Source organism: Dipodomys spectabilis, unplaced genomic scaffold, assembly GCF_019054845.1.
Source record: "Dipodomys spectabilis isolate Male_0828 unplaced genomic scaffold, ASM1905484v1 ptg000004l, whole genome shotgun sequence".
Taxonomy (NCBI): Eukaryota; Metazoa; Chordata; class Mammalia; order Rodentia; family Heteromyidae; genus Dipodomys; species Dipodomys spectabilis.
The window spans coordinates 7,443,635-7,457,452 of record NW_024870681.1 but is presented as its reverse complement, the minus strand read 5'-3'; the positions used below and the strand labels follow the sequence as shown (position 1 = coordinate 7,457,452).

The window sequence follows — 13,818 nt, the reverse complement described above, 5'->3', positions numbered from 1 at the left end:
CTTGAGCTGAAGAGCTGAGGGACAGCGCCCAGGCTCAGAGTTCAGGCCATGACCGAACCCAAAGAAAAAACAAAAAAAGAATTGTTTGAACACAAGGATTTTTTTTTTTTTTTTTTTTTTTTAGGTGGAGGGCATGTATATGTGTGCTAGTACTGGGACTTGAACTCAGAGCCTTATCTCACTTGGCTTTTTCTGCTTAACTCTTGTGTTCTACCAGTTGAGTCTTAACCTACACTTCGGCTTTTTGCTGGTTAATTGATTTAAGAGTTTCATGGGCTTTTCTATCTAGGCTGGCTTTGAACCATGATCCCAAGATCTCAGCCTCCTAAGTAGCTAGGATTACAGGCCTGATCCATCTCAGCCCAAAAGGAGTACATTTCTTTTATCTATTCTATTTTCTTTTCTTTATTTATAAACAAATGATGGGGCTCGGAAGCTGTCTCAGTGGTAGAGTGCTTGCCTAGCATGCATGAGGCCCTGGGTTAAATTCCTCAGTACCACATAAGCAGAAAAAGCCAGAAGTGGTGCTGTGGCTCAAGTGTTAAGAGTGCTAGCCTTGAGCTGAAGAACTGAGGGCTGTTGCTCAAGCCCAGAGTTTAGGCCCATGATTGGCAAAAAAAAAAAAAAAAAGGAAAGGTTGGGCACTGGTGGTTCATGCCTATAATTCTAGCTACTTAGAAGGCTATTATCAAAGGAGAGAAATCCTGCCCCACATTAAACAAATTCCATCCCACCATTTACTACCCAAGGCTTTATTCTCCTAGACTCCTGTGGTTGATCATGGAAAACAATTTGGCTCTAGTGGCAGAATTTGGAGCAACCAGTGATATTCGGATATTCAAAGCTGAATTTTGATAACGTTAGAGGGAGTTAGAGTTGACTTCTTGTCTTAATAATTCACAACATACTAGTATCAGTGGGACTGGACAATTTTTTTTTTTTTTTTTTTTTACTTTTCTGGGTATTAGGCACAACTCAAATACAAAATTTAAATCTCATGACATATATTTAATTTGCTGAAGATATGGCTCAAATGGTAGAATGTCTGCCTAGCAAGACAGGCTCTGAGCTCAAAACCTAGGATTGCCAAATTTTTTTTAAATAGCATCTACCCCCTTAACTTAAAAAAAAAAGTATGTACTTGTTGCTTAGATTCAGCAATTGTTTTACATCTTGCCGGATTATCTTATATGTATGTTGTATTATTATGTGCTCATTTTCTCCAAGGAAAAACAAGTTGTGTTTTATGAAATTGGTTTAAAATAACTGTTTAGGGGCTGGGAAGGTGGCTCAATGGTAGAGCACTTGCCTTGCATGCCAGAGGCCCTGGGTTCGATTCCTCAGCACCACATAAGCAAAAAGAAAGAAGCCGGAAGTGGCGCTGTGGCTCAAGTGGTAGAGCGCTAGCCTTGAGCTGAAGAGCTGAGGGACAGCGCCCAGGCCCAGAGTTCAGGCCCCATGACCGGACCCCAAAAAAAAAACCAAACAAATAAAATATCTGTTTATAAATTTCTCTGCAGAGACCATGTCTGTCTAACTGCTTTTTGAAATAATGAGTACACTATAAGAAGGAACAAAGGAGCTGAGTCCTGGTGGCTCACGCCTGTAATCCTAGCTACTCAGAGGCTGAGATCTGAGGCTCTCAGTTCAAAGCCAGCTGGGGCAGGAAACTCTGTGAGACGCTTATTTCCAATAAACCATCAGAAAACTGGAAGTAATGCTGTGGCTCAAGTGGTAGAGCTCCTGCCTTGAGTTGAAGAGCTGAGGGACTGTGCCCAGGCCCAGAGTTCAAGCCCCATGAGCAAAAAAAACCCCCAAAAACAAGGAACAAAGCTGCACTGAAGTAAAAAAGGAGCATAATTTTTGTTTTGCTTATGTGGAATGAGTTCAAGTTGTTTCCATCAACATATCTCACTGACTTATCTGTAGTGATTTGCAGATTTTCTCCTTCCATTTATGATAACCATAAGGTGTTTTAAAGTTAATGTATTTGTTGTTGTTTTTTGTTCTAGATGATCCCTCTGATAAGCCACCCTGCAGAGGCTGCTCCTCCTACCTCATGGAGCCTTATATTAAGTGTGCTGAATGTGGGCCACCTCCATTTTTCCTCTGTTTGCAGGTAATTCATTGAGAAGAGGCTCATCTTTTCTAGTTTTAGTAATACAGAGATTGCTATAGATTGCTTCAGAGGACCCTACTTTATTAAATCTATTTCTTCTAGATAACTTTCCTTACACACTTTAATACTGGAAAGTTGTAGATTAGAGTAGCTGTGGCAAACTCTTGACTGTTTCACAAGGCATCTCAATCTAATGTATGACATTTTTTTTCAAGTAGATTTGAAGTATTGGCATTACAAGAATCAGAAATGGAAGAGTATTTCCTTTGATGGGATTGTTTATTGTCATGTTGGAGTAATCTCTGTACAGATGACAAAACAAGAGAACAGACTATTTTGTGGGCTTTAATAGTAGTAACACTAATTATGAGTACTTACTCTGTACCAGTCACTATTTTGTATATTCTACATGAATTAACCCTTAAGGTAGCACCATAATCCTTTGAAATGAATAAATAAGTATCCCCATTTTATAGATGAAACCCAAGGAAAGAAGTACTTTGCTCAAGGTCACATAGCAAATGTCATATTTGATCAGATCTAAGACACTATCTTTATAAGAAACATCCCAATCTCAAAAATGTTAAAATGTAAAAGTGACTGATGACAGTTGTGGTATTACAACTGTTGTAATTCGTTGTAAGAGGAATCCTGACTTTAGGAACCAGCATGGTGAGATGTATAATCCCAGCACTCAGGAGGCTGAGGCAGGAGGATCAAGAATTCAAGACAGGCCAGCCCAGGCAAAGTAGCAAGACCCTATCCTATTTTAAAAAAACAAACCAAAAGCTAGTTAAAAAAATGACACCACAATTTACAGGAGTAGAACATCCTCAAACACCTTTTTTTTTGGTGGTCGGTCATGGGGCTTGAACTCTGGGCCTGGGCACTGTCCTTCAGCTCGTCAGCTCAAGGCAAGCACTCTGCCACTTAAGCCCCAGCGCCACTTCCAGTTTTCTGGTGGTTAATTGGAGATAAGAGTCTCACGGACTTTTCCTGCCCAGGTTGGCTTTAAACCATGATCCTCAGATCTCAGCTTCCTATGTAGCTAGGATTACAGGTGTGAGCCACTGGTGCCCGGCTAAGAAAGCATTTTTAAAGGAACCTGTAGTAACTTAACTTTTCTTTCCTTACAGTGTTTTACTCGAGGATTTGAATACAAGAAACATCAAAGTGATCATACTTACGAAATAATGGTAATAATAAAGTTGTTGGGAATTTCAGTTCATTTTTTTAAAAGTACTAAGAAGGGGTATTTGTTTTATCTCCATCTCTCTTTTTTTTTCCTCTTCTATATTTGTTAATCATTACTCAGTAGATTTTGTAAGGGTTCTATGCAAACTGCAAGGCATTTAAGTATAAGAATAGTTATTTTTGTGGTATTAGAGATCCAACCTACAGTCTTGTATATTCTAGGCAAGCACTCTAAAAGTAGCTTTGTAAACTCACATTTTGGCTTCAAATTTAGAAGATATTTAATGGAAGTACTGTTCAGGATACTCTACTTGATTATAAGAGGTTTGCTTTTTAAGTTTGTCAGTAAACATATATAGCCAGTGTGTTGTCACTGTGTTCTATAACCATTTTCATGTCATTAATGTGAGTACTGAAGTACTTCATGTCTGGAACTCAGTCTTCATGTATTGGGGAGACTAATTACTCTCTGAGAGTTAAGTTAAAAAATTAACATAGAAGCCAGGCGCCGGTGGCTTATACTTGTAATCCTAGCTACTCAGGAGGCTGAGATCTGAGGGTCATGGTTCAAAGCCAGCCCAGGCAGGAAAGTCTGTGAGACTTATGTCCAGTAAACCACTAGAAAACTGGAAGTGACATTGTGGTTCAAGTGGTAGAGCGCTCACCTTGAGCTGAAAGCTGAGGGACAGTGCCCAAGGCCAGAATTCAAGCCCCACAACTGGCAAAAAACAAAACAAATTAACATAGGAGCCAGGCATTGGTGGCTCATGCCTGTAATTCACGCCTATAACTCTGGAGGCTGAGATCTGAAGATCGTGGTTCAAAGCCAGCCCAGGGAGGAAAGTCTGTGAGACTCTTATCTCCAATAAGCTACTCAGCAAAAGCTGGAAGTGGTGCTGTGGCTTAAGTGGTAAAGTATTAGTCTTAAGCAAAAAAGGAGCTCAGGGATAGTGCTGAGGCCCAGAGTTCAATCCCCAGGACCGGCAAAGAAAAAAAATTGACTGAGGCTGGGGATATAGTTCATTTGTAGATCACTTGCTTAGCACGCTCAGGGCAATGGGTCTGATTCCCTAGCACCACAAAAAGAAGGGTTTCTTTGTTTTCAGAGTACATTAAACATGTAACTAAAGCTCTTAGTTTACCAATAGTTTTGACTCTGTTAATGTTCACTGATTGACAATAATAATTTCTTATTGTGGATTAATCTTTTGGCATTTCATTAGTTTTCATGTGTATGTATGTGTATGTGTGTTTATATGTGTATCGGTTGGTTCTAGGGTTTGACCTCATCGTCCGGTCATTGTCCCTGAGTTTTTTTGCTTAAGGCCAGCACTCCATCACTCTAGCCAGTCTACAGCTTCCCTTCGAGCTTTGTTGGTGCTTAAATTGGAGATAAGAGTGTCATGGATCCTGGTCTGGCTTCAAACTGTGATCCTCAGATCTCAAGCATGAGCCAACTGAGCACCTTGGTTCCCTTAGCTTTTTCACTCAAGTCTGGCACTCTACCATTTGAGCCATAGCTTCACTTCTGGCTTTTTGTAGTTAATTGGAGATGAGAGTCTTGCAGACATACCTACCTAGATTGGCTTCGAATCTGGATCCACAGATCTTAGCCTCCTGAGCAGCTAGGATTACAGGTGTGAGCAACTGATGCCAGCTTTTATTAGTTTTTTTGTTTGTTTATTTTGTTTTGTTTTGTTTTTGTCAGTTGTGGAGCTTGAACTCTGGGCCTGGATGCTGTCCCTCAGCTCTTCAGCGCAAGGCTAGTACTCTATCACTTGAGCCATAGTGCCACTTCTGATTTTCTGAGCGGTTTATTGGAGAGAGTCTCATGGATTTTTCCTACCCGGGCTGGCTTTGAACTGTGATTCTCCTTAGTAGCGAGGATTACAGGCGTGAGCCACTGGTGCCTGACTTTTACTAGTTTTTCTGTGGCTACTATAACATATTGCCAAAAATTAAGTGATTTAAGACAACACAAATTATCTCAGTATTGTAGGTCAGAAGACTTAGACTCACCAGATTGCTATAGGTTGGAGAAGACTAAAATCAAGTTGTTAAGCCAGTCTGAAGGCTTTTTGGAGTTGTTGGTAGAATTTGCTGCTTTGAGATTGTAGGATTGATGCCACTATTTCTTTTGTTTTTTTTTGGTTGGTCACGGGGCCTGAACTCTGGGCCTGGGAGCTGTCCCTCAGCTCTTTAGCTCAAGGCTAGCGCTCTACCACTTGAGCCATAGCACCACCTCTGGCTTTTTCTGCTTATGTGGTGCTGAAGAACCGAACCAAGGGCCTCATGCATGCAAGACAAGCATTCTACCACTTAGCCACCTTCCCAGATGGCACTGTTTCTTTACTGACTGGGAATTTTTTTCAGCCAAGGGCCATAAGAAATTCAATATAGGCAGATGGCCAAAGGCAGCTGATGAGAAACATATGTCCCATCATGTGCCAAATGATTTTGTGGGATTTATGCAGTCCTCAGGCCAGATGTCCCCCACCACTGTTAGAGGCTGCTGGAATTTCCTGGTTTCTGGCCACCTTTTGTCATTCCTAAAGCCAGCTGAGTGTTCTTGAGGGTTGAGGAAATGCTTGCAGCTTCTCTGACTTCCTGCTTCATCTTTCCTGTGCAGAATCTCTGAATCTTAATGTGATTACACTGGACTGACCTGAATAAACCAGACTAATTTCCCTGTTTTAAGATCAGCTTATTTGTAACCTTAATTCCATCTGCGAAGTATCTTCATAGCAATACCTAGTTTTTGTATGACTTAATAGGAATCTTGAGAAGAGGAGGAAGGGATATATTTAGATTTTTTCCCCCTACTACAGCATTCACAATGTATTACTTCAGTTTCTTAATATTTGGAGTTATCCAAGTTGGGTAGTAGAAGGCCAGCCTAGGAAGAAAAGACTCCATCTCCAGAATAACCAGCAAAAAAAGCCAGACTGGAAGTGTGGCTCAAGTAATAACAGTAGCAAAAGCAAGCATACCTAGCATGTGTGAGGCCCTGAGTTCAAACCCTAGTATCACCACACACACACACACACACACCACCATACACACACACAGAAAATTAGCCCGGGGGGGGGGGGGGTGCCGGTGGTTGATGTCTGTAACCCTATCTGCTCAGGAGGCTGAGATCTAAGGATCATGGTTTAAAGCCAGCCCCCGCCTCTGCAGGCAAGTCTGTGAGACTCCTATCTCCAATAAACTACTCAGAAAACCAGAAGTGGCGCTGTGGCTCAAGTGGTAGAGCACTCGCCCTGAGCTGAAGAGCTGAAGGACAGTGCCCAGGCCCAGAGTTCAAGCCCTATGACTGACAAAAAAAATTCAACATCCCTGAGTCTGATTTTTTTGCCAAGTCCTATTAAAATGAGTTTCCGAGACTATAATACTGCTTCAGATTCTAGACTACAATGCATTAATCAAAGCATAGTTACTTAGTAAAAGTTCTTGGGAGCCAACTGGCAAGTCCTATCTATTTCAAAACATCTTCAGTCTCTTATTCTATTCACTAATTATAAAACTTGGACTTTAAAAAAAATCCTGGGGCTGGGAAGGCGGCTCAGTGATAGAGCCTTGCCTTGCATGCATGAGGCCCTGGGTTCGACTCCTCAGCACCATGTAAGCAGAAAAAGCCGGAAGTGTCGCTATGGCTCAAGTGGTAGAATGCTAGCCTTGAGCTGAAGAGCTGAGGGAGGGACAGTACCCAGGCCCAGTAGGCCCCATGACTGACCAAAAAAAAAAAAAAATTGTTTTTTGTTAATTGTACAATGAACAAGGGGTTGGACGTATGTGGTCCACATAGTTTTTTTGTTGTTGTTGCTGTTTTTTGGCTTCTTAGGAGGCTGAGCTCTGAGGATCACGGTTCAAAGCTAGCCCGGGCAGGAAAGTCCATGAGACTCTTATCTCCAATAAACCACTCAGAAAACTGGAAGTGGCAGTGTGGTTCAAGTGGTAGGGTGCTTGCCTTGAGTTGAAGAGCTGAGAGGTAACACCCAGGCCCAGAGTTCAAGCCCCATGACCGGGAAAAAAAAAAACCAGGGCTGGGAAGGTGGCTCAGTGGTAGAGCACTTGCTTTGCATACGTGATGCCCTGGGTTTGATTCCTCAGCACCACATAAGCAAAAAGAAAAAAAGCCAGAAGTGGCGCTGTGGCTCAAGTGGTAGAGCGCTAGCCTTGAGCTGAAGAGCTGAGGGACAGCGCCCAGGCCCAGAGTTCAGTTCAGGCCCCACAACCGGACCCAAAAAAAAAAGAGTTCCATGAGCCGGCGGCCTTGGTTCACGCCTGTAATCCTAGCTTCTCAGAAAGCTGAGATCTGAGGACTGTGGTTCAAAGCCAGACTGGGCATGAATGTCCGTTCAGGAGACTCTTATCTCTAATTAGTCACCGGAAAACCAGAAGTGGCACTGTGGCTCAAGTGGTAGAGTGCTCACCTTGAGCTGAAGAGCTCAGGGACAGCGCTCAGGCCCAGAGTTCAAGTCTTACGACAAAAAATAAACAAATAAAAAATAAGAGTCTCATGGACTTCCCAGGCTAGTTTCAAACCAAGAAAGTTAAACCTTGGCCTTTAAGTACCTAGAAATACAGTGCCTGACTTATTTGACTATTTTAAGTGAATACAATTGGGGATTGAGGATGTACTTCAGGCATAGATAGCATAGATGAGGCACCGTTCCCTAGCAACGGGAAATTAACAAAGTAGCTGGGAGCTGGTGGCTCATGATTGAAATTGTAGCTACTCAAAAGGTTGAGATTTGAGAATTGTGGTTCAAACCCAGCCTGGGCAGGAAAGTTGTGAGACTTTTTTTTTTTTGTCGGTCGTGGGGCTTGAACTCTGGGCCTGGGCGCTGTCCCTCAGCTCTTCAGCTCAAGGCAAGCGCGCTACCACTTGAGCTACAGTGCCACTTCCGGTTTTCTGGTGGTTTATTGGAGATGGAACTCTTATCTCTAGTTAACCACCAAAAGGCTGGAAGTGGAGCTATGGCTCTAATCATAAAGCTTTGAGCAAAAAAGCTCAGGGGCAGTACCCAGGGCCTGAGTTCAAGCCCCAAGAATAACACCCCTCCAAAAAAATAAAGGTAAAATAATTCCTCAAGGAGTAATTAGTGTAGTTTGCATATGCTGATAGTTGTGGTTTCCATTATAGGAAAGCTGGCCTGTGCTTTCTTTAGCTGTTCTGAGGACCATGTCTTCTGCATAATACTAAAAACACTTTAGTTTCATCCTCAATTCCATTTAATTCTGTCTGCTGTCTGCATCATCTTATTCTTGTATTCAACACCAACATAAGAATACTTCAGAGATCTTTAATTTGTGGAGTTTTGTGGGCTTAATAATACCCTTCTTTTTTCTTATTTTTATCTATTTTGATGAATCTTTCCTTCTATAGGAAAGAAAGCTGGTAAAAACTTGATTTTTTTTTTTTTTTGCAAAGTGAAGCCTCATAACTTTACATGGTTTTCAGTACTTTTATCATCTCACAGTACTGTATTTTGGGGGGTGTTACTCATGCTGTGGTGGGTGGTGAATTAATCAAGATTTCTGAGTTCTATACCTATTTTTGTCTTGTAATTCTTAGAACCTTGAATAAGTGAATGCATCTCTTTCTACCACACCCTTTATACCAGTATTTCTTAAACTTTAGTACATAAGAATCACCTCAGACATTCAGAAATACAACATTATAGGTCCCATTGTTATAGATTCTGGCTTTAGTAGGGCCAAGTTTGTGCCTGTGTTGAATAACACTGATTAAACTTCAAGAAACACTACATTATGCTTCCCCCCGCCTTGTAGCATAGAAAGTTCCCATTATTTATTTCATAATAAAAATTGGCGAGAGATAACAAGTTTTTTTGTTTTTTTTTTTTTGGGTCCGGCCGTGGGGCCTGAACTCTGGGCCTGGACGCTGTCCCTCAGCAATTCAGCTCAAGGCTAGCTCTCTACCACTTGAGCCACAGCACCACTTCTGGCTTTTTTCTTTTTGCTTATGTGGTGCTGAGGAATCGAACCCAGGGCCTCAGGCATGCAAGGCAAGTGCTCTACCACTGAGCCACCTTCCCAGCCCCAGATAACAAGTATTCTAAAAATACAGTTTTACAAATAAATTCTTCAATTAATAGATGAGTTGTTATGTTTACCTATCTTTATGGTACTTGCTAGATTGAGAACAATTCATGTAAATACAGACATGGACTCCAAAGTTTCTTTATTTGTATTTTCTTTTTGTGCCAGTCCTGGGGCTTAAACTCTGCACCTCAGTACTCTCCCTAAACTTTTTTGCTCAAGGCTAGCACTTAAGCCACAGTTCCACTTCTGGTTTTTTTTTTTTTTTTTTAGTAGCTAATTGGAGATAAGAGTCTCATAGACTCTTTCTGTCCAGGCTGGTCAAGCCTCCATCCTCAAATCTCGGCTTCCTAAGTAGCTAGGATTATAGGCCTGAACCACCAGAACCTGGCTTGAATTTTCTTTATTCAGAGCTGGTGTGTTAGGTATATCCACAGTAGGTGCTTAAATTAAAAACTGTTTCTTGCTGGGCTCCAACTGACAAAAAAAGAGAAAGAATTCTAACATCTGGAGCTACCATTGTAACCAGTTGCCACATATAGAGAAATAAATTCCCATATGTCTATCACCAGCTCTTGAAATTATTAGCTCAAGGATTTCATCTAAACCTCAGCTCTCCAGATTATTATGATACAAATACCCCAGATATTATTAAGTGTTTTATTACATCCCTAAGTAAATACGGTCTCTTTCTTAATTTCTTTCTTTCTTTCTTTCTTTCTTTCTTTCTTTCTTTCTTTCTTTCTTTCTTTCTTTCTTTCTTTCTTTCTTTCTTTCTTTCTTTCGTTCCTTCTTTCTCTCGCTTTCTTTCGTTCCTTCTTTCTCTCTTTCTTTCTCTTTCTTTCTTTTTTTTGGGGTCCGGTTGTGGGTCCTGAACTCTGGGCCTGAGCACTGTCTCTTCAGCTCAAGGCTAGCGCTCTACCACTTGAGCCACAGCGCCACTTCCGGCTTCTTTCTTTTTGCTTATGTGGTGCTGAGGAATCGAACCCAGGGCCTCATGCCTGCAAGGCAAGCGCTCACCACTGAGTCACCTTCCCAACCCCTTCCTTCCTTCCTTCCTTCCTTCCTGTCTTCCTGTCTTTCTTTCCTGTGCTAATACTAAGACCTGAATTCAGCTGGTGTGCTGGGCTTTGTTTGTTTTTTTTCTCAAGAATGGCACTCTGTTACTGGAGCCACATCTCTTCTTCTGGTTTTGGTTTTGGGTTTTTTTTTGTGTGTTTTTTTTTTTGCTAGTTAATTGGAGAGAAGAGTCAGACTTCTCTGCCTGGACTGGTTTTGAATTGGGAATTTTAGATCTCAGCCCCCTGAGTAAGTAGGATTACAGTGTGATCTGCCAGTACCCAGCTGAAGTCTTTATTTTTAGAACACTGTCCCCCTTTCTGCCTCTAAGGCAATCAGTATTTTTTTTTTTACCGGTGTAGATCCATTTTGCATATTGCAGAACTACATATAAATGGACTCACGTTGTATGTATTCTTTTGTTTATTTTTTCAGTTTTTTGTGCTTAATTCTTATTGCCTATATTAGTAATTCTTTCGATTACAGAAGAATATTTTATTGCATGTATATACCTAATTTGTTTATCCATTCTTTTGATGGACTCAGCTGATGGCTATTATGAATAATATTGTTATGAATGTTCTTATGGATGGCTTTCTGTGCTCATATATTTTTTGTTTTTCTTGGATAAATGCCTAGTAGTGGAATTGTTGTCATAGAATAAATGATTAACTACTTTTAAAGAAATGGTCAAAGAGTTTTCATTTTACACCTTTATGAGTATTTGACAATTGTGGTTGCTTCACATACTTGCCAGTTTTTTTTTTTTTTTTTTGGTGTAACTAGAGGGGACATGGAAGCTTTGTTTTCACACACTGTACTTTTTTTTGGGGGGTGGGGGGAGAGGTCAGTCATGGGGCTTGAACTCTGGGCTTGGGCACTCCCCTGTGCTCTTCAGCTCAAGGCAAGCTCTCTACCACTTAAGCCAAGCAGTTTTCTAGTGGTTTATTGGAGATAAGAGTCTCATAGGGGCTGGGAAGGTGGCTTAGTGGTAGAGTGCTTGCCTTGCATGCATGAGGCCCTGGGTTCGAGTTCTCAGCACCACATAAACAGAAAAAGTCGGAAGTGGCACTGTGGCTCAAGCGCTAGCCTTTAGCTGAAGCGCTCAGGGACATCGCCCAGACCCAACATTCAAGCTCCACAACCAACAACAACAACAAAAATGTCTCACGGACTTTCCTGCCCAGGCTGGCTTTGAACCATGATCCTCAGATCTCAGCCTCTTGCGTAGCTAGGATTACAGGCTTGAGCCACCGATGCCTGGCACTTGCCAGTTTTTTGCAAGGTCAGTCTCATTCATTTTGGCTATTTTAGTGGGTGTGACATGATATTAAAAAAAAAAAAAAACCAACAATTTCTTGTTCATAACTAATGGCAGCTCAAAGCGTATTTTGTGGGTTACTCAAAATGTTTATGTTCATATGATTGATATGAGTCCTTTTGGATTATGAGTACTTAGGAAGACCACAGAGGCCTAAAGTGCTTTCTCACTGCATCATACCAATGGCTGTGTGACATCAGGATTACTTAACTAATAATGCTAATGTTAAAAGATGACCAAACCGAGAGTCAGTTGCTTACGCTACTCAGGAGGATGAGATCTGAGGATGGTGGTTCAAAGCCAATAAACCATTCAAAAAACCAGAAGTGGCATTGTGGCGTGAGTGGTAGAGCGTTCACTTTGAGCTGAAGAGCTGAGGGATAGTGCCCAGGCCCAGAGTTCAAGCCCCATGACCGACCTCCCCCCCCCCCCCCCCAAAAAAAAAAAAAAAAGTACAGTGTGTGGGAACAAAGCTTCCATGTCCCCTCTAGTTACACCACCCTTCAGGAAGCTCTGTATGTTCAGGAATCATCCAGAAGTTCCCCTTCTCATTTCTTATAATTTGTTAAATTTTGACAAACTAGATGTTACTAGAATAGTCTGGATTCTCTGTCATTTCTGTTTCTGTAAATTGGGAGTAGTATTCATTGACTATATTAGATCCAAGTTATTATCATCTCTGTTAATCAGGGTGTTCATTGACTATATTAGATCAAGTTATTATCTCTAGTAATCAGGGATTGCAGAAATAATCTGAGAGATTCCAACTCCAAATTAACCAGTAAAATGCTGAGCTGGAGGTGTGGCTTAAGTGGTAGACTACCAGCCAAGAAAGTAAGCCAAAGAGGGCAAAGCTCTGAGTTCAAACTCTATGGAGCAAAATAAAAATATTTCCCTTTGCTTACTAGTTTTGGAAGTTGATTGCCTAGCATCCTCCAGATATTTAAAGTATTTGATGTGTTAATCCTTTGTAGTTGTAATCCTTATTGATTCAAGTATTCCAGGTTTGGTTACCAGAAGCTCCTGTTATTCAGCTTCTGAATCCTTTACACTGTCTGAAAGCTCTTCGTTTTTAGTGTGACCCGATGTTGTCTAGCTTTATTACTCATTCCTGACCTAGAACATTTAAGCAAGTCTTTAAGGAGCTCCAGTTCCTATTAATGGGAAGTAGTATTTAAAGATTGTGAAATGGGCACTGTGTTCATGAACAGTGTAAGGAAATTTTTTTTTTCAGGTCAGGCACATTCCAAGTCAGTTAAGTAAACCCTGAGTTAAGTAAACCCTGTTTTATAAATTTTTTTTTTTTTTTTGTCGGTCGTGGGGCTTGAACTCTGGGCCTGGGCGCTGTCCCTCAGCTCTTCAGCTCAAGGCTAGCGCTCTACCACTTGAGCCACAGCGCCACTTCCGGCTTTTTTTCTTTTTGCTTATGTGATGCTGGGGAATCGAACCCAGGGCCTCAGGCATGCAAGGCAAGCGCTCTACCACTGAGCCACCTTCTCAGCCCGGCTTTGATGTTTTGTAAAAATTAATAAAATAAAAAGTAAAATCACTTCATATAGTTTCTTTCTGTGTAAATAAGTCTTTTTTAAAATAATTTTTTATTGAGATTGATTATATAAATTTCACAAATTTCATAGTATTGTGGAATAGTGATACTTAAAGTCACAAACATATTTTAAACTTCACAAGGCAAATTGTCATTATCATGGAGTTTGTGAATTCTATAAAAAGCTTTGACAATACAACTATTTCTTTTTTTGTGTGTGTGGTTATGTGACTTGAACTCTGGGCCTGAGCGCTGTCCCTCAGCTCTTCAGCTCAAGGCGAGTGCTCTACCACTTGAGCTATAGCCCAGTTCCAGTTTTCTGGTAGTTTATTGGAGATAAGAGTTTCATGGACTTTCCTGCCCAGGCTGGCTTTGAACTGTGACCCTCAGTTCTCAGCCTCCTGAGTAGCTAGGATTACAGGCATGAGCCACCAGCATCCGGCCTAATACAACTATATCTTCCACATCGGGTGATATGTACATTTCTGTGTGAATAAGTCTTAAAGTTGA

At 41.2% G+C, this 13,818-nt stretch overlaps 1 protein-coding gene across 2 annotated transcripts in view; it reads left to right on the top strand.

Annotated features, from left to right (window-relative positions):
* Tada2a (transcriptional adaptor 2A) overlaps window positions 1–13,818 on the top strand; it is a 61,019-nt gene that overhangs the window by 8,689 nt on the left and 38,512 nt on the right. The window contains exons 3-4 of one of the 2 annotated variants that reach the window (XM_042693551.1): window positions 2,013–2,119; window positions 3,256–3,315. In XM_042693551.1, coding sequence (XP_042549485.1) covers window positions 2,013–2,119; window positions 3,256–3,315 — 167 coding nt within the window. Of the gene's footprint in view, window positions 1–2,012; window positions 2,120–3,255; window positions 3,316–13,818 lie in introns of those variants that run through there. The other variant, XM_042693561.1, reaches the window with a different exon arrangement.